The 22,973-nt window shown below is 43.2% G+C and overlaps 1 protein-coding gene across 3 annotated transcripts in view; it reads left to right on the top strand.

Annotated features, from left to right (window-relative positions):
* The window catches only part of LOC126191506 (V-type proton ATPase 116 kDa subunit a 1-like), a 278,558-nt gene that overhangs the window by 106,068 nt on the left and 149,517 nt on the right, over window positions 1-22,973 (top strand). For all 3 annotated transcript variants that reach the window (XM_049932400.1, XM_049932399.1, XM_049932401.1), the window contains exon 3: window positions 9,067-9,243. In XM_049932400.1, the coding sequence (XP_049788357.1) occupies window positions 9,067-9,243 (177 nt within the window). The remainder of the gene's footprint in view (window positions 1-9,066; window positions 9,244-22,973) is intronic.

Genomic DNA, 22,973 nt, shown 5'->3' with positions numbered 1-22,973 from the left:
CACCTCAATTACAATACAAAATTGATGATAGAGAAATTTTTTACAAACATTATTTAACCAATTAGTCTGTGTTTGCATTCACTTAAATTTATCTTTTGACGTTTTTCTGGATTTTGGGGAAAATGGTCCTGGAAGGAAACATTGCCTACCAGCTGTTTTTTTCCAACAAGGGATCTAAATCGATTTGCTCCTCAACTATATTAATCTCATCGCTGATTTGCGTTGAATCAAGGAAGTAACTGAGCACATTATAGATGCCTTCATGCAGGAACAGCATGCTTGTCATCCCTTCTTACATATGTAGGAGGGACGCTCACTTGCCAAAATGAAGTTACAGTTTTTCGATAAATCTCTCTGGAAAAGTTGCAGACGGATTTCATTCAAAGGCTTGGAGCTACCACCCGTGAACAAACACACGAACTTTGCTCCTGCTCGCCGATCTTATCAGCGTTGGGCTCCATGATGTCTAGGGCGAATTGTTGAAGGGTTGTGAGTAGACTTGGCCACTGTTTCTATGTTTCGATACAGTGTATCGATACGTGGAACTGTTTCAGTGTTTCGGAACGGCTGTGGTTCACTGTTTCGAAACTGTTGTTTCACTCCGCCCCGGTCTCTGATAACCAGGCCAGATTCGATCTCGAGCCAGACACAGAAACTGTATCGTTGTTTCAGAATAAGGCTGTTTCAGTCCACCTGTGCTTAGAACTGACTAAATGTATCGAAACAGTGATGTTTCATTCCGCTCTGTGTCGGACGAGATTCGGGCTTGGCACAGGTACTGAAACACAACACACACCACTTCGTGAAACACTTTCAAGAGTGTCGAAATCTTTTTGACAAGCAATAGCATGAAGCTTAAAATATCCGAAAATAAAGCTTCGTTTCTAGGCGACTCTCCTATTCCGAAATGGCGTAACATCTGCTTTATAAACACTAACCAAACAATAAAACAACGCATATTATTCACATTCAAAATAATAAATGTGTGAAAATCATTCAGTTAAATTACACTTTTTTTATAACATACGCTTCTCTGTTCATGTACAGTAATCATATTAAGAAACGCAAGTAAGCCTACAACATTTTGAATAAAAAAAGGCGTAGAGTGACAGTTATGAGACATATACATACATTTGATGGGTGTAATAGCAAGCAATCTGTTTGACATATCACTGATTGTGTAATGGTGAACGGGAAGGGCTGGGAAACATGGTGAATTTATAGTAACGGTTCGAAACACCTTGCAAGACAAAATTTTTTTCTGTTATATTTTGTTATTTATTCGAATTATTTGGCGTTATTTGTGAGTCTGTAGTCACTGTGCCTATTATCTACAATGATTCCCTTTGTGTGCAAGGAAATTAGCAGGATGGGTATACTACCCATAATAATGGAATGTGGGAATCCCAGTTGCATATCCGTTGTTTCTGCAGTTTGCTCCAATCTCCAGTTCCGTTTGTGGTGGTTCTGTCTTCAGCTATGGCTGTCCTCAGCCAATTAAAAAGTATGAAAGTCACACGACACTAAAGCAGTACATTTGCTGCAGGAAATACGAAACTGCCAAGACGCCTAAGTGATAGTTTCATACTTTCTGCGATATGATTAGCGCTCTCGCACCTCATTTGTGTTTATATGGACTACTTATACAGTAGACATTCAAGATAATGAAATGTGTAGGTTTATTAGATTACAAAACACAAACTGTTTCACTGTTTCGAAACAGCGTATCGAAACATAACATTGTACTGTTTCATTTGTTTCGAAAGAGTTACGTGTTTCAGTTTGCCCATCTCTAGTTGTGAGCCTTTGAAATGTGTTTATAAGTTTAATTTTGACTGACATTCAAAAGGAACGTCGACCTAAAAGATGTCAAAGATCTGGATCAGTTTCAAGCTGTTGTTTCGAAGCATGACATCTTTTAGGTCGACGTTCCTTTTGAATGTCAGTCAGAACCTGAGAAACAAACTTGTCAGCAACCCATTTCATTCACAATCTTCCGTTAAAATTCGCTGAACTGAGCTCCCAGATAACCCACTAATCTCTGACAGTTGATCAATTGCCTGTCGACGATCTGTGACCACAAGCTTTGGAATTTTTTCAATATTTTCGTCAATTCGGACAGTTGATGGACGTCCAGAACGAAGTTTGGCATCAATCAACACGTCGCCATTTTTAAATCGAGCAAACCACCCATACAGTACACTCAGGTTTATCCCATAGCGAAATCTTGGTAATTTGTTTCCAACATTAAAACAGTCTCAGCAGCATTTTTACCGAGAAGAAAACAAAATTTCACAGTTGCAAGTTGTTCATTTAAACTTGGCATCATAAAAAAGGAAACAAGAACAAAACAGCGTTAAGTGAGAACAATTGCCGCAGATGAAGAGAATAAGCCAGTAGAGATGGGTCGAACTCGTTCATTCCCATGAACTACTTCATTCATTTCACTCTTTGCCGTGAAGCGTTCAAATGAAGTAGTTCATTCATGAAGTACGGAAGCCTAGCGAAGTTGCCCAGTTCGCCGCTCAGCCGCGGCTACGCTCGCTTCGCCTCGCTCGTACAATAAAGCTTCGTAATACTTCATAATTTTACCAACAGATGGCCGAACTATGCAGTAACGTGCACGCAACATTTTGCGTCTTACAGCGTCTGACGTGAGTTAACTTAAATAGAGCATGGTCGAAGGGGACAAAGGAAAGATAAACAGAGAAGCATGTCACATATAAAGAAGGTATTACGTTTAATCTTGCTCGACATTTTCTCATGAAGCGCCAAAAAAAGTCTTCATCTGCCAAGTGAAACCTTATTTGTTTTATTCATGGACTGGAAAACTAGGGCTACCAACGAAATGCAGTCCAATTTTATGTTCCTTTTAAAATTTAATCCAAAATGGAATGAGTATGTTTACCACTGTCACAAAGTCTATATACCTACGTTACGTAATTATTCAGAAGTTTTCCTGTATATTTTATTTTTGTTGAGAATAATAACCCTCTAAATTCAAAACGTATACTGTCACCTGTAGTCATTGGTACGATTTCAGGTAAAATCCCTCATTATTTTATTCGGAAAGCAGTTTTTGTTTCTGTTCACGCTTATATAATGGCTAGCAACTCACGATCGCCTTAAAGTAGTGAAATTTGGGGTTTCTTCGCCGGTGTAGGTGATGGGAAAGCAAAGTGCAACTGTTGCTCTAAGTGTAGTTCACCGCGCGATTTGTCGACAGGCAGTAGAGGGAGGACTGAAGTGAAGGGAGAATGAGTGACGTAGCGCCGAAGTAGTGGAAAAGGGAGAGTGGAAGAGAGTGAGTGAACTAGACAAAAGTGTGGAGTGTGCTATCTGTGAAGAGTTTGAAGTGCCAGTTCATTGAAATTGAGTGGTTAGTTCACACTTCACTGGAGTGAAGCGTTCATTTGAACGACTCATTCACGAGCTCCCCATCACTATAAGCCAGGTCGACAATACAGGCAGCACTTCACTGGCAGTGAGCTGCGCTATACACGACTTGCGACAGAAGTGCGTATTACTCAAGGTCCGCCCCAGGCAACGTTATTCCGCTTTTTTTTTCTTTTTTTTGGGGGGGGGGGGGAGGGAGGATGGGGTACCTCCTCGTATGATTACCGTAAACACAAGAAAATAACTCAAACACTGTAAATTATCTACTTGAATAAATAAATTAATAAATAGAGCTAACTACCTAGGTAAGTAGGTACCTAACGAAATTGCCTTTATATTTGAATATTTGGACCAATTTGCATGATTTACCATTCAAAAGTACCTTAACCTGACTTCACAATAAAAGCTTAGCAGGGTGAGTGAATCTTAAAATTTAGGAACTATTTTCACGCAGAATTTGATGCTCAGCTTTCATGCATGACACTTTTCATTTGTTAAGACATCAGGAAATAACGTCTATGGTACTAGAGGAAGCTGTAGAAGGCAGAAACTGCAGGCGAAGACAGAAGTTGGAATATATCCAGCAAGTAATTGAGGACTAGAGAGCAAAGGCTACTCTGAGATGAAATCATGATATTTTGGTCCTCAAAAGCTAAGCACAAGCCAAAAGCCATTGTGAACTCATTTAACTCTTATTTTGGATGCCTAAAATCAGTTAAAATTATTTGAAACTTGTACATATTTATTGACCAGTGCGACCTTTTTTTGGGATAATCATCCTCAGTTAAGGTACTAACAGGTAAAAATAGTACAGAACCATCAATTTAATAACTAATGAAGCAAAATACTGAATCTGAATTATTTACAGAAGAATGGAAAAACTGATAGCAACCAACTTTGAAAATGATTAGTTTGAATTATAATGAAATAAAGTAACTCATGAGGTGACATCGTCCTTACAACTTATCTGACATCCACTTTCTGTGCATGGTAGATGGTTTATCAAAACAGCTTCAGACTGTTTCTCCACCATTCCACTCTCAAAGAGCGCTTGGGAAAAAGGAACACTAACATATTTCTGTGGGAGCTCTGATTTCTCTTATTTCATTACAATGATCGTTTCTCCCTAATTAGGTGGACGTCGACAAAATATTTTCACATTTGGAAGGGGAAAATTGGCAATTGAAATTTTGTGAAAAAATTTCACTGTGACAAGAAACACCTTTGCTTTTATGACTGCCACCCCAACTCATGTATCATATCCATGACACTCTCTCTTGTTTTGTGATAATAGAAAATGAGCTGTCCTTCTTTGAACTTTTTTAATGTCCTCTGTCAACCCTATCTGATAAGAATCCCTTACTGTTCAGCAGTAATCTAGAAGAACAGAGATGACAAACAATGGAAAATCCAGAATGGAATGTAACACTATTATCAAAAGGAAAGTTGATACTCACCGTATAGCAGAGATGCTGAGTTGCTGATAGACACAACAAGAAGACTGTCACAAATAAAGCTCTCTCTCTCTCTCTCTCTCTCTCTCTCTCACGCCTGAGACTGCAGTTGTGTGTGTGTGTGTGTGTGTGTGTCTGTTGTTGACGAAGGCCTTACTAATCCGAAAGCTTTATTTGTGACAGTCTTTTTGTTGTGCCTATCTGTGACTCACCATCTCTGCTATATGATGAGTAGCAACTTTCCTTTTCAGAATACAGATAACTGTAGTGTAGACATCTTTTTAGTGGAACTGTTGCATATTATAAGTGTTTTATTTGTAAATTCCCAAAGTGTTATTTATGTGGTTGTGGCAATTTAAGTTATTTGTAATTGTTATCCGTAAGTATTTAGTTGAATTGACTGCCTTTAGCTATGTGTTATTTACTTTATAAATGAAATTTACATATGTGGATAGCCACACACTTTTCACTATTTAAAGCCTGTTGTGCCTTTTTGCACAGTAGAGAAATATTGTTTAAATCATTTTATAATTTGTTTTAATCTTCTGATGACTTCACTATATGGTAAATGATAGCATCATCTGGAACCAGTCTAAGAGGGCTCCTCATATTGTCTCCTAAATAGTTTATAAGGACTAGAAATAGTACAGAGCCCATAACACTTTCTTGGGGAACACCAGGTATCACTTCTGCTTTGCTTGATGACTTTTCATCAGTTACTACAAATTGCAACATTTCTGACAGGAAATCACAACTGGGATGATGCTCCATAGGCATGCAACTTAATTACAGGTCACTTGTGAGAAATGATCTCAAAAGCATTCTAGAAATCTGGAATATGAAATCAACTTGAGATCCTCTATCGATATCTCTCATTACTTCATGTGAATAAAGAGCTTGTTGTGTTTCACAAAAATGATGCTTTCTAAATCAGTGCTACCTTAGAAGATAGACTGAAGAAAGGCAAACCTATGTTTACAGCATTTGTAGATGTAGAGAAAATTTTGATAATATAGACTGGATACCACTTTTTGATATTCTGAAGGTACCAGGGGTAATATACAGGGAGAAAAAGGTTATCTACAACTTGTACAGAAACCAGAATGTTGTTATAAGAGTCAAAAGACATGAAAGGGAAGCAGGAATTGAGAAGAGAGTGAGGCAAGGTTGTAGCCTGTTCCCAATGTTATTCAGTCTGTACTCTAAGCAAACTGTGAAGGAAACAAGGAGAAATCTGGAAAGTGACTTCTATTTCAAAGTTAAGGATAAAAACTTTGAGGTTTGCTGATAACATCGTAATTATGTCAGATATGGCAAAGGACTTGAAACAAGAATTTGAATGAAATGGATAGTGTCTTGAAAAGAAGTCATAAGTTCAGTGTAAACAAAACTAAAGGAAAAATAACATAATGTAGTCAAATTCAATCATATAAATCAGGGAATTAAATGAAGAAATGTCACATTAAAAGCAAGAAATGAGTTATGTTATTGGAGTAGCAAAATAATTGATGATGTGGTAAGTAGAAAGGATATAAAATACAAATTTACAACACCAATAAAAACTTTGCTGAAAAAGATAAATTTGTTAAAAACTGAATATAAATTTAAATATTAGGAATTATTCCTGAAGAGATTTGTCTGGAATTTAGTCTTATACAGAAGTGAAATACACTGAGGTGACAAAAGTCGTGCGGTACGTCCTAGTATAATGTCAGACCTCATTTTGCTCAACATAGTGCAGCATCTTGATGAGGTATGGACTCAACAAGTCACTGGAAGCCTCCTGCAGAAATATTGAGCCATGCTGCCTCTACTGCTGCCCAGAATTGTCAAAGTGTTGCCAATGCAGGACTCTGTGCATGAACTGACCTCTCGATTATGTCCCATAAATGTTCAATGGGATTCATTTTGGGTGATCTGGGTGGCCAAATCATTTGCACAAGCTGTCGAGAATGTTCTTCAAACCAATCACAAACAAATGTGGCCTGGTGACATAGTGCATTCCATCCATAAAAACTCCATCGTTATATGGGAATATGATGTCAATGAATGGCTGCAAATGGTCTCCAAGCAGCCATGCATAACTATTTCCAGTCAATGATCAGTTCAGTTGGGCCTGAGAACCCAGTAGCCCACATCATTATGGAGCCACCACCAGCTTGCACAGTGCATTGTTCACAACTTGGGTCCAAGCTTCATAGGGTCTGAACCACACTCCAACCTTACTGCCAGCTCTTACCAACTGAAATCATTACTCATTTGACCTGGTCACAGTTTTTCAGTCAACTAGGGTCTAACCGATATAGTTACAGACCCACAAATGGTGCTGCAGGTATTGTAGTGCTGTTAGCAAAGGCACTTGTGTTGGTCACCTGCACCCATTGCCCATTAACACCAAATTTTGCCACTCTGTTCTAATGGGTATGTTATTTGTACATCTCGCACTGATTTCTGTGGTTATTTCATGCAGTGTTGCTTGTCTGCTAGGAGTGACAACTATAGTGTCCTGAGAGGGAGTGAGAAGGACACATTGGAATTATGAGGGCTTTCCTCGATCAATGTAATTGATTGGCGAATTTTGTGTAGGCAGTTTGTGGAACTCCCCCTGTAAAGAATCTACAAGATAAAGAGGATGTTTAGGGACACAGAACTTGGTGTACAGCACAAAGAAACTCAGGTCTAATCAAACTCATGCTGATAAAGTTCATTGGAAGTTCACTTCTGGTGTTACTGACATTAGCCTCTTCTATTCAATGCACAATGTTACGATATATGGCTTCATGTAACTTTAACTATGAGCTACCTTCTATCTTGCAGTCCTGAGACTATCTTCTCAGTATCATCTTGAGCCTGACGTGACTCTAATTGTTCTAAATCCTCAGCCCGGCGATGCCCGGCACAGGGGTAGCGTCCCAGATGACTACCAACTGTGCTCTTCCTTGGGTTCTGGCAGGTCCCCTTTTTATAATGCTCATCAAGTTTCTGGAACATTCCCTCTGATGCACATTGCCAATGAGGAGTGTACATTACCATATATGGGAAACTCACGAGGCACTTGTGTCACAGTCATGAACTGCTATACAGTACCTCGGTCACGTGCATGCCGACTAGAGGCTGTTTCCATGTGTAATTAGCCTGTGTACTGACCATTGCCAGCCTACCACTGTTTGAATACCCAATTGCACCAGTATCTTGCTTACAACTTTGTATTTAATGCTGTATTTCATCCCTTAATAGTGGATTTCGCAACACAACGCTATGCACATGCTGCTGCTTTCGGTCATTAAGTGAAGGATGTCGGCCACTACGTTGTCCATGGTATGAGGTAATACCTGAAATTTGGCATTCTTGGCATACTCTTGACACTGTGGATATTGGAATTCCCTGATGATTTCCAAACTGGAATGTCCGATGCATCTAGCCCCAACTACCATTCTGTGTTCAAAGTCTGTTAATTCTTGTTGTGAGGCCACAATCACTTCGGAAACTTTTTCACATGAATCAGCTGAGTACAAATGACAGCTCTGCCAATACACTACTCTTTTAGACCCTGTGTGTGCAATACTACCGCCATCTGTGTATGTGTTTATCGCTATTGCATGACTTTTGTCACCTCAGTGTATGGATGATGAATGGTTAAGGCAAGATGAGTGTAGAAGCTTTTGATGCATTGAGCTATAGAAGAATGCTGAAGATCATATGTGTAGATCAGATGACTAATGATAAGGTCCTGAATTTAATATGGGAGATAAAATGCACAACTTGAATAAAAGACGGGGTTGGTTGATATATGAGTAACACATTTCGAGTGAGATCTTAAGGAAGGTCAGTTTGGTAATGGAACTGTGGGGGTACAAATAATAGAGGGAGACTACAGTACTATAGTAAACAAGTTCAAATGGATGTAGATTGCAATAGTTATGAAGAGGTGAAGAGCCTGGCACATGAAGGAAGGAGTAACATGGATAGCTGTATGGTACCTGTCTTTGGGTTGGAGAATACAACACCACTGCATGCTTTCTTCTTTGCTCACAGCACCTTGCTGTTAGTGTTGTCTGTCACTGCCTTTCACATCTTATAACATTAGTTTTTAGCTTTCTGCTAGTGTAGGTTTATGTATTTGAGAGTATCTGTAAACATGTATTATTATGCTCATTTACATCAATCATTCAGAATGCACTAACCCATTGAATTTTTACTTTTTCCTTACCTGTAGCTAAATCATAATGTGAATGCCATGTTACGCAAGTTTGTTAATGAAGTTCGACTATGTGATGAGCTTGAACGCAAGCTACGATTTTTTGAGGCTGAGATCATCAAGGATGAAGTACCAATTCCTGATGTAGAGGACAACCCAAAGGCACCCAACCCACGAGAGCTTGTCGATCTGGAGGTAAGTGGTTGTGCTATACCATCAGACAGCATCCAGTGTCATTTGTCTTACAAAATATGCAGAACCAAGTTTATTGGCTCACAACAATATCTGCAGCAGATACAGATGTTCCATGTCTTTGCTTCAGTATCATAGTATCTGTTCCTGCATGTTATCATATGCTGACTGCACTAGATGTGATATTGCTAGTCAGTGCTTCAGCCAGTTTACTGCTCCAAGCTCTCTTATTTCTAACTATAATACTAGTAGTTAAAGTGTGTGTTATTTTGTGACATGCCCATTATACAACAGTTATTATCCTTTATAGCCTTATAATTCTGGTATTAAGCATTATGAAAAACCCTGCTGTTGTAAACACATTATATGGTGTTTAGAGTATGAACTAAAATGTGTTGATTTAAAATAGAATTCCCCAATCTACTCTATTTCAACCAAAATAAACACATAACAAAATAATAAGGAGATTGGCCAACTCCTCATGAAATTTGGATTTACAGCACCTATGGAAATTCCCTTGTTAGATCCCAAAGACTCCAGACATGAGAAGTCCCACTTCCATGTGCTTGTCTTGGCTTCATTTATATTTGTCAAGAGGAGTGAATGTTTCATGTTTCACAGTGTACAGTGTCTATTGTGTAGTGAAAATGGAACAACATGTGTCAATCAAATACTGTTTGTTAAAAAAAAAAAAAAAGACTACGTAGTGCTGTTTGGCATGTTGTGTACTTCCCAGAATGGTGATGGGAACTATTTGGCAGATCAGAAATATATGCTGGACCATCACCCGAACCTGGAATTTCTCCTTTGGAGGACAATACTGTTACCAACTGAACTATTTAGGCACAATTCATTACCCACCCTCACATCTTTACTTCAGTCAGTACCTTTGTCCTGCCTTCCAAACCTCACAGATCTCTCCTGTGTACCTTACTGGGCAAGCACTCCAGCATGGAAGGATATGTGGAGAAATGGCTTGGACATTGTTTTCAGAATGAACATATTGCTGTGGTAACTTAGTCAGTAAGAGTATTGCCCACAAAAGGCGAGGTTCTGGATTTTAGTAGTAGCAGAAAAAAGTGGAACAATCACACTTGATCTTATGTCACTCCTGACATCAGTATTATATTTTTCCATTTCTGATATCATGTCATTAGTAATAAGCATACAATAGTTTCACAAAACATCCAATTTTTATTCAGGCAGGAATTTATAAATCTTTATCATTTATTGTATAATTTTCCATTAACTTGCCACAATGCTGCAGTTAGTTCACATGGAAATACCATTAATTTACTATATATACAAACTAAGTGAAAGTGAAATTTTTGATGAGCAAAAACTTGTTTGTTTGAAATCGATTTAGCTCATTTGAAAGTCCTCAGTCTTGTCTTTTCAACAACTATTTTACTTTTTCCAATCAACTTTATATTTGAAAAGTTATACGTATTCAAAATTCTTATGCTCTAGACTACAAGGACAGGGGAGGACACATGTACTGAGCACAAGCGTAACACATGCTTCCAACAGCTAAGCAAACCCACCATTGCAGAATATTGTGTTGACACCAGTAATCCTGTGGAATATAACAAGGAGATTTTTGCATGCACTTCCAGCTATTGAGATAGTGTTATGAAGGAAGCAGTTGAAATTAAATTAGCACATAGTCTTATAGAGATGATGGTTTTTGTTTAAATTCTGTATGGCATCCTGCTCTCTCCCTTGTCAAAAAACAGAGGGACAGAGTTAATGCTACCTCATCCATTGATTATTAGTTTCACTATAACTGACTTCTGATGTAAGTCCTCTTTGGTTTTTGATGGCACTAATGTTTACAGTGTGTTTATACACACACACACACACACACACACACACACACACACACACACACACACACACACATATATATATATATATATATATATATATATATATATATATATATGGTTATAATAGAAGGAAACATTCCATGAAGGAAAAATATACCTAAAAACAAAGATGATGTGACTTACCAAATGAAAGTGCTGGCAGGTCGACAGACACACAAACGAACACAAACATACACACAAAATTCTAGCTTTCGCAACCAACGGTTGCCTCGTCAGGAAAGAGGGAAGGAGAGGGAAAGACAAAAGGATTTGGGTTTTAAGGGAGAGGGTAAGGAGTCATTCCAATCCCGGGAGCGGAAAGACTTACCTTAGGGGGAAAAAAGGACAGGTATACACTCGCACACACACACATATCCATCCTCATATACACAGGATGTATATATGTGTATATGAGGATGGATATGTGTGTGTGTGCGAGTGTATACCTGTCCTTTTTTCCCCCTAAGGTAAGTCTTTCCGCTCCCGGGATTGGAATGACTCCTTACCCTCTCCCTTAAAACCCAAATCCTTTTGTCTTTCCCTCTCCTTCCCTCTTTCCTGATGAGGCAACCATTGGTTGCGAAAGCTAGAATTTTGTGTGTATGTTTGTGTTTGTTTGTGTGTCTATCGACCTGCCAGCGCTTTTGTTTGGTAAGTTTCATCATCTTTCTTTTTAGATATATTTTTCCCACGTGGAATGTTTCCCTCTATATATATATATATATATATATATATATAGTTATAATAGAAGGAAACATTCCACGAAGGAAAAATATATTTAAAAACAAAGATGATGTGACTTACCAAACGAAAGTGCTGGCAGGTCGACAGACACACAAACAAACACAAACATACACACAAAATCCAAGCTTTCGCAACCAACGGTTGCCTCGTCAGGAAAGAGGGAAGGAGAAGGAAAGACAAAAGGATATGGGTTTTAAGGGAGAGGGTAAGGAGTCATTCCAATCCCGGGAGCGGAAAGACTTACCTTAGGGGGAAAAAAGGACAGGTATACACTCGCACACACACACATATCCATCCACACATACACAGACACAAGCAGACATTTGTAAAGCCAAAGAGTTTGGGCAGAGATGTCAGTCGGGACGGAAGTACAGAGGCAAAGATGATGTTGAAAGACAGGTGAGGTATGAGCGGCGGCAGATTGAAATTAGAAATTAGCGGAGATTGAGGCCTGGCGGATAGCGAGAAGAGAGGATATGCTGAAGGGCAAGTTCCCATCTCCGGAGTTCTGACAGGTTGGTATTAGTGGGAAGTATCCAGATAACCCGGACGGTGTAACACTGTGTCAAGATGTGCTGGCCGTGCACCAAGGCATGTTTAGCCACAGGGTGATCCTCATTACCAACAAACACTGTCTGCCTGTGTCCATTCATGTGAATGGACAGTTTGTTGCTGGTCATTCCCACATAGAAGGCTTCACGGTGTAGGCAGGTCAGTTGGTAAATCACATGGGTGCTTTCACACGTGGCTCTGCCTTTGATTGTGTACACCTTCCGGGTTACAGGACTGGAGTAGGTGGTGGTGGGAGGGTGCATGGGACAGGTTTTACACCGGGGGCGGTTACAAGGGTAGGAGCCAGAGGGTAGGGAAGGTGGTTTGGGGATTTCATAGGGATGAACCAAGAGGTTACGAAGGTTAGGTGGACGGCGGAAAGACACTCTTGGTGGAGTGGGGAGGATTTCATGAAGGATGGATCTCATTTCAGGGCAGGATTTGAGGAAGTTGTATCCCTGCTGGAGAGCCACATTCAGAATCTGATCCAGTCCCGGAAAGTATCCTGTCACAAGTGGGGCACTTTTGTGGTTCTTCTGTGGGAGGTTCTGGGTTTGAGAGGATGAGGAAGTGGCTCTGGTTATTTGCTTCTGTACCAGGTCGGGAGGGTAGTTGCGGGATGCGAAAGCTGTTGTCAGGTTGTTGGTGTAATGCCTCAGGGATTCCGGACTGGAGCAGATTCGTTTGCCACGAAGGCCTAGGCTGTAGGGAAGGGACCGTTTGATGTGGAATGGGTGGCAGCTGTCGTAATGGAGGTACTGTTGCTTGTTGGTGGGTTTGATGTGGACGGACGTGTGAAGGTGCCCATTGGACAGGTGAAGGTCAACATCAAGGAAAGTGGCATGAGATTTGGAGTAGGACCAGGTGAATCTGATGGAACCAAAGGAGTTGAGGTTGGAGAGGAAATTCTGGAGTTCTTCTTCACTGTGAGTCCAGATCATGAAGATGTCATCAATAAATCTGTACCAAACTTTGGGTTGGCAGGCCTGGGTAACCAAGAAGGCTTCCTCTAAGCGACCCATGAATAGGTTGGCGTACGAGGGGGCCATCCTGGTACCCATGGCTGTTCCCTTTAATTGTTGGTATGTCTGGTTTTCAAAAGTGAAGAAGTTGTGGGTCAGGATGAAGCTGGCTAAGGTAATGAGGAAAGAGGTTTTAGGTAGGGTGGCAGGTGATCGGCGTGAAAGGAAGTGCTCCATCGCAGCGAGGCCCTGGACGTGCGGTATATTTGTGTATAAGGAAGTGGCATCAATGGTTACAAGGATGGTTTCTGGGGGTAACGGACTGGGTAAGGATTCCAGGCGTTCGAGAAAGTGGTTGGTGTCTTTGATGAAGGATGGGAGACTGCATGTAATGGGTTGAAGGTGTTGATCCACGTAGGCAGAGATACGTTCTGTGGGGGCTTGGTAACCAGCTACAATGGGGCGGCCGGGATGATTGGGTTTGTGAATTTTAGGGAGAAGGTAGAAGGTAGGGGTGCGGGGTGTTGGTGGGGTCAGGAGGTTGATGGAGTCAGGTGAAAGGTTTTGTAGGGGGCCTAAGGTTCTGAGGATTCCTTGAAGCTCCGCCTGGACATCAGGAATGGGATTACCTTGGCAAGCTTTGTATGTGGTGTTGTCTGAAAGCTGACGCAGTCCCTCAGCCACGTACTCCCGACGATCAAGTACCACGGTCGTGGAACCCTTGTCCGCCGGAAGAATGACGATGGACCGGTCAGCCTTCAGATCACGGATAGCCTGGGCTTCAGCAGTGGTGATGTTGGGAGTAGGATTAAGTCCTGTAACCCGGAAGGTGTACACAATCAAAGGCAGAGCCACGTGTGAAAGCACCCACGTGATCTACCAACTGACCTGCCTACACTGTGATGCATTCTATGTGAGAATGACCAGCAACAAACTGTCCATTCGCATGAATGGACACAGGCAGACAGTGTTTGTTGGTAATGAGGATCACCCTGTGGCTAAACATGCCTTGGTGCACGGCCAGCACATCTTGGCACAGTGTTACACCGTCCGGGTTATCTGGATACTTCCCACTAATACCAACCTGTCAGAACTCCGGAGATGGGAACTTGCCCTTCAGCATATCCTCTCTTCTCGCTATCCGCCAGGCCTCAATCTCCGCTAATTTCTAATTTCAATCTGCCGCCGCTCATACCTCACCTGTCTTTCAACATCATCTTTGCCTCTGTACTTCCGTCCCGACTGACATCTCTGCCCAAACTCTTTGGCTTTACAAATGTCTGCTTGTGTCTGTGTATGTGTGGATGGATATGTGTGTGTGTGCGAGTGTATACCTGTCCTTTTTTCCCCCTAAGGTAAGTCTTTCCGCTCCCGGGATTGGAATGACTCCTTACCCTCTCCCTTAAAACCCATATCCTTTTGTCTTTCCTTCTCCTTCCCTCTTTCCTGACGAGGCAACCGTTGGTTGCGAAAGCTTGGATTTTGTGAGTATGTTTGTGTTTGTTTGTGTGTCTGTCGACCTGCCAGCACTTTCGTTTGGTAAGTCACATCATCTTTGTTTTTAAATATATATATATATATATATATATATATATATATATATATATGGACATCGGGACATAGCTTCAAGGAATCCTCAGAACCTTAGGCCCCCTACAAAACCTTTCACCTGACTCCATCAACCTCCTGACCCCACCAACACCCCGCACCCCTACCTTCTACCTTCTTCCTAAAATTCACAAACCCAATCATCCCGGCCGTCCCATTGTAGCTGGTTACCAAGCCCCCACAGAATGCATCTCTGCCTACGTAGATCAACACCTTCAACCCATTACATGCAGTCTCCCATCCTTCATCAAAGACACCAACCACTTTCTCGAACGCCTGGAATCCCTACCCAGTCTGTCACCCCCAGAAACCATCCTTGTAACCATTGATGCCACTTCCTTATACACAAATATTCCGTATGTCCAGGGCCTCGCTGCGATGGAGCACTTCCTTTCACGCCGATCACCTGCCACCCTACCTAAAAACTCTTTCCTCGTCACCTTAGCCAGCTTCATCCTGACCCACAACTTCTTCACTTTTGAAGGCCAGACATACCAACAATTAAAGAGAACAGCCATGGGTACCAGGATGGCCCCCTCATACGCCAACCTATTCATGGGTCTCTTAGAGGAAGCCTTCTTGGTTACCCAGGCCTGCCAACCCAAAGTTTGGTACAGATTTATTGATGACATTTTCATGATCCGGACTCACAGTGAAGAAGAACTCCAGAAATTCCTCTCCAACCTCAACTCCTTTGGTTCCATTAGATTCACCTGGTCCTACTCTAAATCCCATGCCACTTTCCTTGACGTTGACCTCCACCTGTCCAATGGCCAGCTTCACACGTCCATCCACATCAAACCCACCAACAAGCAACAGTACCTCCATTATGACAGCTGCCACCCATTCCACATCAAACGGTCCCTTCCCTACAGCCTAGGTATTCATGGCAAACGAATCTGCTCCAGCCCGGAATCCTTGAACCATTGTACCAACAACCTGAAAACAGCTTTCACATCCCGTAACTACCCTCCCGACCTGGTACAGAAGCAAATAACCAGAGCCACTTCCTCATCTCCTCAAACCCGGAACCTCCCACAGAAGAACCCCAAAAGTGCCCCACTTGTGACAGGATACTTTCCGGGACTGGATCAGATTCTGAATGTGGCTCTCCAGCAGGGATACAACTTCCTCAAATCCTGCCCAGAAATGAGATCCATCCTTCATGAAATCCTCCCCACTCCACCTAGAGTGTCTTTCCGCCGTCCACCTAACCTTCGTAACCTCTTAGTTCATCCCTATGAAATCCCCAAACCACCTTCCCTACCCTCTGGCTCCTACCCTTGTAACTGCCCCCGGTGTAAAACCTGTCCCATGCACCCTCCCACCACCACCTACTCCAGTCCTGTAGCCCGGAAGGTGTACCCGATCAAAGGCAGAGCCACGTGTGAAAGCACCCATGTGATTTACCAACTGACCTGCCTACACCGTGAAGCCTTCTATGTGGGAATGACCAGCAACAAACTGTCCATTCACATGAATGGACACAGGCAGACAGTGTTTGTTGGTAATGAGGATCACCCTGTGGCTAAACATGCCTTGGTGCACGGCCAGCACATCTTGACACAGTGTTACACCGTCCGGGTTATCTGGATTCTTCCCACTAACACCAACCTGTCAGAACTCCCGAGATGGGAACTTGCCCTTCAGCATATCCTCTCTTCTCGCTATCTGCCAGGCCTCAATCTCCGCTAATTTCTAAATTAAATTTGCCGCCACTCATACCTCACCTGTCTTTCAACAACATCTTTGAAACTGTACTTCCGCCTCGACTGACATCTCTGCCCAAACTCTTTGTCTTTACAAATGTCTGCTTGTGTCTGTGTATATGCGGATGGATATGTGTGTGTGTGCGAGTGTATACCTGTCCTTTTTTCCCCCTAAGGTAAGTCTTTCCGCTCCTGGGATTGGAATGACTCCTTACCCTCTCCCTTAAAACCCACATCCTTTCATCTTTCCCTCTCCTTCCCTCTTTCCTCACGAAGCAACCGTTTGTTGCGAAAGCTTGAATTTTGTGTGTATGTTTGTGTCTGTTTGTGTGTCTATCGACCTGCCAGCACTTTTGTTTGGTAATATATATATATATATATATATATAAAGAAAGATGATGAGACTTACCAAACAAAAGCGCTGGCAGGTCGATAGACACACAAACAAACACAAACATACACACAAAATTCTAGCTTTCGCAACCAATGGTTGCCTCGTCAGGAAAGAGGGAAGGAGAGGGAAAGACAAAAGGATTTGGGTTTTAAGGGAGAGGGTAAGGAGTCATTCCAATCCTGGGAGCGGAAAGACTTACCTTAGTGGGAAAAAAGGACAGGTATACACTCGCACAGACACAAGCAGTCTGTGTATATGCGGATGGATATGTGTGTGTGTGCGAGTGTATACCTGTCCTTTTTTCCCCCTAAGGTAAGTCTTTCCGCTCCCGGGATTGGAATGACTCCTTACCCTCTCCCTTAAAACCCAAATCCTTTTGTCGTTCCCTCTCCTTCCCTCTTTCCTGACGAGGCAACCATTGGTTGCGAAAGCTAGAATTTTGTGTGTATGTTTGTGTTTGTTTGTGTGTCTATCGACCTGCCAGCGCTTTTGTTTGGTAAGTTTCATCATCTTTCTTTTTAGATATATTTTTCCCACGTGGAATGTTTCCCTCTATATATATATATATATATATATATAGTTATAATAGAAGGAAACATTCCACGAAGGAAAAATATATTTAAAAACAAAGATGATGTGACTTACCAAACGAAAGTGCTGGCAGGTCGACAGACACACAAACAAACACAAACATACACACAAAATCCAAGCTTTCGCAACCAACGGTTGCCTCGTCAGGAAAGAGGGAAGGAGAAGGAAAGACAAAAGGATATGGGTTTTAAGGGAGAGGGTAAGGAGTCATTCCAATCCCGGGAGCGGAAAGACTTACCTTAGGGGGAAAAAAGGACAGGTATACACTCGCACACACACACATATCCATCCACACATACACAGACACAAGCAGACATTTGTAAAGCCAAAGAGTTTGGGCAGAGATGTCAGTCGGGACGGAAGTACAGAGGCAAAGATGATGTTGAAAGACAGGTGAGGTATGAGCGGCGGCAGATTGAAATTAGAAATTAGCGGAGATTGAGGCCTGGCGGATAGCGAGAAGAGAGGATATGCTGAAGGGCAAGTTCCCATCTCCGGAGTTCTGACAGGTTGGTATTAGTGGGAAGTATCCAGATAACCCGGACGGTGTAACACTGTGCCAAGATGTGCTGGCCGTGCACCAAGGCATGTTTAGCCACAGGGTGATCCTCATTACCAACAAACACTGTCTGCCTGTGTCCATTCATGCGAATGGACAGTTTGTTGCTGGTCATTCCCACATAGAATGCATCACAGTGTAGGCAGGTCAGTTGGTAGATCACGTGGGTGCTTTCACACGTGGCTCTGCCTTTGATTGTGTACACCTTCCGGGTTACAGGACTGGAGTAGGTGGTGGTGGGAGGGTGCATGGGACAGGTTTTACACCGGGGGCGGTTACAAGGGTAGGAGCCAGAGGGTAGGGAAGGTGGTTTGGGGATTTCATAGGGATGAACCAAGAGGTTACGAAGGTTAGGTGGACGGCGGAAAGACACTCTTGGTGGAGTGGGGAGGATTTCATGAAGGATGGATCTCATTTCAGGGCAGGATTTGAGGAAGTTGTATCCCTGCTGGAGAGCCACATTCAGAATCTGATCCAGTCCCGGAAAGTATCCTGTCACAAGTGGGGCACTTTTGTGGTTCTTCTGTGGGAGGTTCTGGGTTTGAGAGGATGAGGAAGTGGCTCTGGTTATTTGCTTCTGTACCAGGTCGGGAGGGTAGTTGCGGGATGCGAAAGCTGTTGTCAGGTTGTTGGTGTAATGCCTCAGGGATTCCGGACTGGAGCAGATTCGTTTGCCACGAAGGCCTAGGCTGTAGGGAAGGGACCGTTTGATGTGGAATGGGTGGCAGCTGTCGTAATGGAGGTACTGTTGCTTGTTGGTGGGTTTGATGTGGACGGACGTGTGAAGGTGCCCATTGGACAGGTGAAGGTCAACATCAAGGAAAGTGGCATGAGATTTGGAGTAGGACCAGGTGAATCTGATGGAACCAAAGGAGTTGAGGTTGGAGAGGAAATTCTGGAGTTCTTCTTCACTGTGAGTCCAGATCATGAAGATGTCATCAATAAATCTGTACCAAACTTTGGGTTGGCAGGCCTGGGTAACCAAGAAGGCTTCCTCTAAGCGACCCATGAATAGGTTGGCGTACGAGGGGGCCATCCTGGTACCCATGGCTGTTCCCTTTAATTGTTGGTATGTCTGGTTTTCAAAAGTGAAGAAGTTGTGGGTCAGGATGAAGCTGGCTAAGGTAATGAGGAAAGAGGTTTTAGGTAGGGTGGCAGGTGATCGGCGTGAAAGGAAGTGCTCCATCGCAGCGAGGCCCTGGACGTGCGGTATATTTGTGTATAAGGAAGTGGCATCAATGGTTACAAGGATGGTTTCTGGGGGTAACGGACTGGGTAAGGATTCCAGGCGTTCGAGAAAGTGGTTGGTGTCTTTGATGAAGGATGGGAGACTGCATGTAATGGGTTGAAGGTGTTGATCCACGTAGGCAGAGATACGTTCTGTGGGGGCTTGGTAACCAGCTACAATGGGGCGGCCGGGATGATTGGGTTTGTGAATTTTAGGGAGAAGGTAGAAGGTAGGGGTGCGGGGTGTTGGTGGGGTCAGGAGGTTGATGGAGTCAGGTGAAAGGTTTTGTAGGGGGCCTAAGGTTCTGAGGATTCCTTGAAGCTCCGCCTGGACATCAGGAATGGGATTACCTTGGCAAGCTTTGTATGTGGTGTTGTCTGAAAGCTGACGCAGTCCCTCAGCCACGTACTCCCGACGATCAAGTACCACGGTCGTGGAACCCTTGTCCGCCGGAAGAATGACGATGGACCGGTCAGCCTTCAGATCACGGATAGCCTGGGCTTCAGCAGTGGTGATGTTGGGAGTAGGATTAAGTCCTGTAACCCGGAAGGTGTACACAATCAAAGGCAGAGCCACGTGTGAAAGCACCCACGTGATCTACCAACTGACCTGCCTACACTGTGATGCATTCTATGTGGGAATGACCAGCAACAAACTGTCCATTCGCATGAATGGACACAGGCAGACAGTGTTTGTTGGTAATGAGGATCACCCTGTGGCTAAACATGCCTTGGTGCACGGCCAGCACATCTTGGCACAGTGTTACACCGTCCGGGTTATCTGGATACTTCCCACTAATACCAACCTGTCAGAACTCCGGAGATGGGAACTTGCCCTTCAGCATATCCTCTCTTCTCGCTATCCGCCAGGCCTCAATCTCCGCTAATTTCTAATTTCAATCTGCCGCCGCTCATACCTCACCTGTCTTTCAACATCATCTTTGCCTCTGTACTTCCGTCCCGACTGACATCTCTGCCCAAACTCTTTGGCTTTACAAATGTCTGCTTGTGTCTGTGTATGTGTGGATGGATATGTGTGTGTGTGCGAGTGTATACCTGTCCTTTTTTCCCCCTAAGGTAAGTCTTTCCGCTCCCGGGATTGGAATGACTCCTTACCCTCTCCCTTAAAACCCATATCCTTTTGTCTTTCCTTCTCCTTCCCTCTTTCCTGACGAGGCAACCGTTGGTTGCGAAAGCTTGGATTTTGTGAGTATGTTTGTGTTTGTTTGTGTGTCTGTCGACCTGCCAGCACTTTCGTTTGGTAAGTCACATCATCTTTGTTTTTAAATATATATATATATATATATATATATATATATATATATATATATATATATATATATATATATATATATATATATATATGGACATCGGGACATAGCTTCAAGGAATCCTCAGAACCTTAGGCCCCCTACAAAACCTTTCACCTGACTCCATCAACCTCCTGACCCCACCAACACCCCGCACCCCTACCTTCTACCTTCTTCCTAAAATTCACAAACCCAATCATCCCGGCCGTCCCATTGTAGCTGGTTACCAAGCCCCCACAGAATGCATCTCTGCCTACGTAGATCAACACCTTCAACCCATTACATGCAGTCTCCCATCCTTCATCAAAGACACCAACCACTTTCTCGAACGCCTGGAATCCCTACCCAGTCTGTCACCCCCAGAAACCATCCTTGTAACCATTGATGCCACTTCCTTATACACAAATATTCCGTATGTCCAGGGCCTCGCTGCGATGGAGCACTTCCTTTCACGCCGATCACCTGCCACCCTACCTAAAAACTCTTTCCTCGTCACCTTAGCCAGCTTCATCCTGACCCACAACTTCTTCACTTTTGAAGGCCAGACATACCAACAATTAAAGAGAACAGCCATGGGTACCAGGATGGCCCCCTCATACGCCAACCTATTCATGGGTCTCTTAGAGGAAGCCTTCTTGGTTACCCAGGCCTGCCAACCCAAAGTTTGGTACAGATTTATTGATGACATTTTCATGATCCGGACTCACAGTGAAGAAGAACTCCAGAAATTCCTCTCCAACCTCAACTCCTTTGGTTCCATTAGATTCACCTGGTCCTACTCTAAATCCCATGCCACTTTCCTTGACGTTGACCTCCACCTGTCCAATGGCCAGCTTCACACGTCCATCCACATCAAACCCACCAACAAGCAACAGTACCTCCATTATGACAGCTGCCACCCATTCCACATCAAACGGTCCCTTCCCTACAGCCTAGGTATTCATGGCAAACGAATCTGCTCCAGCCCGGAATCCTTGAACCATTGTACCAACAACCTGAAAACAGCTTTCACATCCCGTAACTACCCTCCCGACCTGGTACAGAAGCAAATAACCAGAGCCACTTCCTCATCTCCTCAAACCCGGAACCTCCCACAGAAGAACCCCAAAAGTGCCCCACTTGTGACAGGATACTTTCCGGGACTGGATCAGATTCTGAATGTGGCTCTCCAGCAGGGATACAACTTCCTCAAATCCTGCCCAGAAATGAGATCCATCCTTCATGAAATCCTCCCCACTCCACCTAGAGTGTCTTTCCGCCGTCCACCTAACCTTCGTAACCTCTTAGTTCATCCCTATGAAATCCCCAAACCACCTTCCCTACCCTCTGGCTCCTACCCTTGTAACTGCCCCCGGTGTAAAACCTGTCCCATGCACCCTCCCACCACCACCTACTCCAGTCCTGTAGCCCGGAAGGTGTACCCGATCAAAGGCAGAGCCACGTGTGAAAGCACCCATGTGATTTACCAACTGACCTGCCTACACCGTGAAGCCTTCTATGTGGGAATGACCAGCAACAAACTGTCCATTCACATGAATGGACACAGGCAGACAGTGTTTGTTGGTAATGAGGATCACCCTGTGGCTAAACATGCCTTGGTGCACGGCCAGCACATCTTGACACAGTGTTACACCGTCCGGGTTATCTGGATTCTTCCCACTAACACCAACCTGTCAGAACTCCCGAGATGGGAACTTGCCCTTCAGCATATCCTCTCTTCTCGCTATCTGCCAGGCCTCAATCTCCGCTAATTTCTAAATTAAATTTGCCGCCACTCATACCTCACCTGTCTTTCAACAACATCTTTGAAACTGTACTTCCGCCTCGACTGACATCTCTGCCCAAACTCTTTGTCTTTACAAATGTCTGCTTGTGTCTGTGTATATGCGGATGGATATGTGTGTGTGTGCGAGTGTATACCTGTCCTTTTTTCCCCCTAAGGTAAGTCTTTCCGCTCCTGGGATTGGAATGACTCCTTACCCTCTCCCTTAAAACCCACATCCTTTCATCTTTCCCTCTCCTTCCCTCTTTCCTCACGAAGCAACCGTTTGTTGCGAAAGCTTGAATTTTGTGTGTATGTTTGTGTCTGTTTGTGTGTCTATCGACCTGCCAGCACTTTTGTTTGGTAATATATATATATATATATATATATATATATATAAAGAAAGATGATGAGACTTACCAAACAAAAGCGCTGGCAGGTCGATAG

Source organism: Schistocerca cancellata, chromosome 6, assembly GCF_023864275.1.
Source record: "Schistocerca cancellata isolate TAMUIC-IGC-003103 chromosome 6, iqSchCanc2.1, whole genome shotgun sequence".
NCBI lineage: Eukaryota > Metazoa > Arthropoda > Insecta > Orthoptera > Acrididae > Schistocerca > Schistocerca cancellata.
Note: the sequence above shows the minus strand (reverse complement) of the source record. Positions and strands in the feature narration are given on the sequence as shown.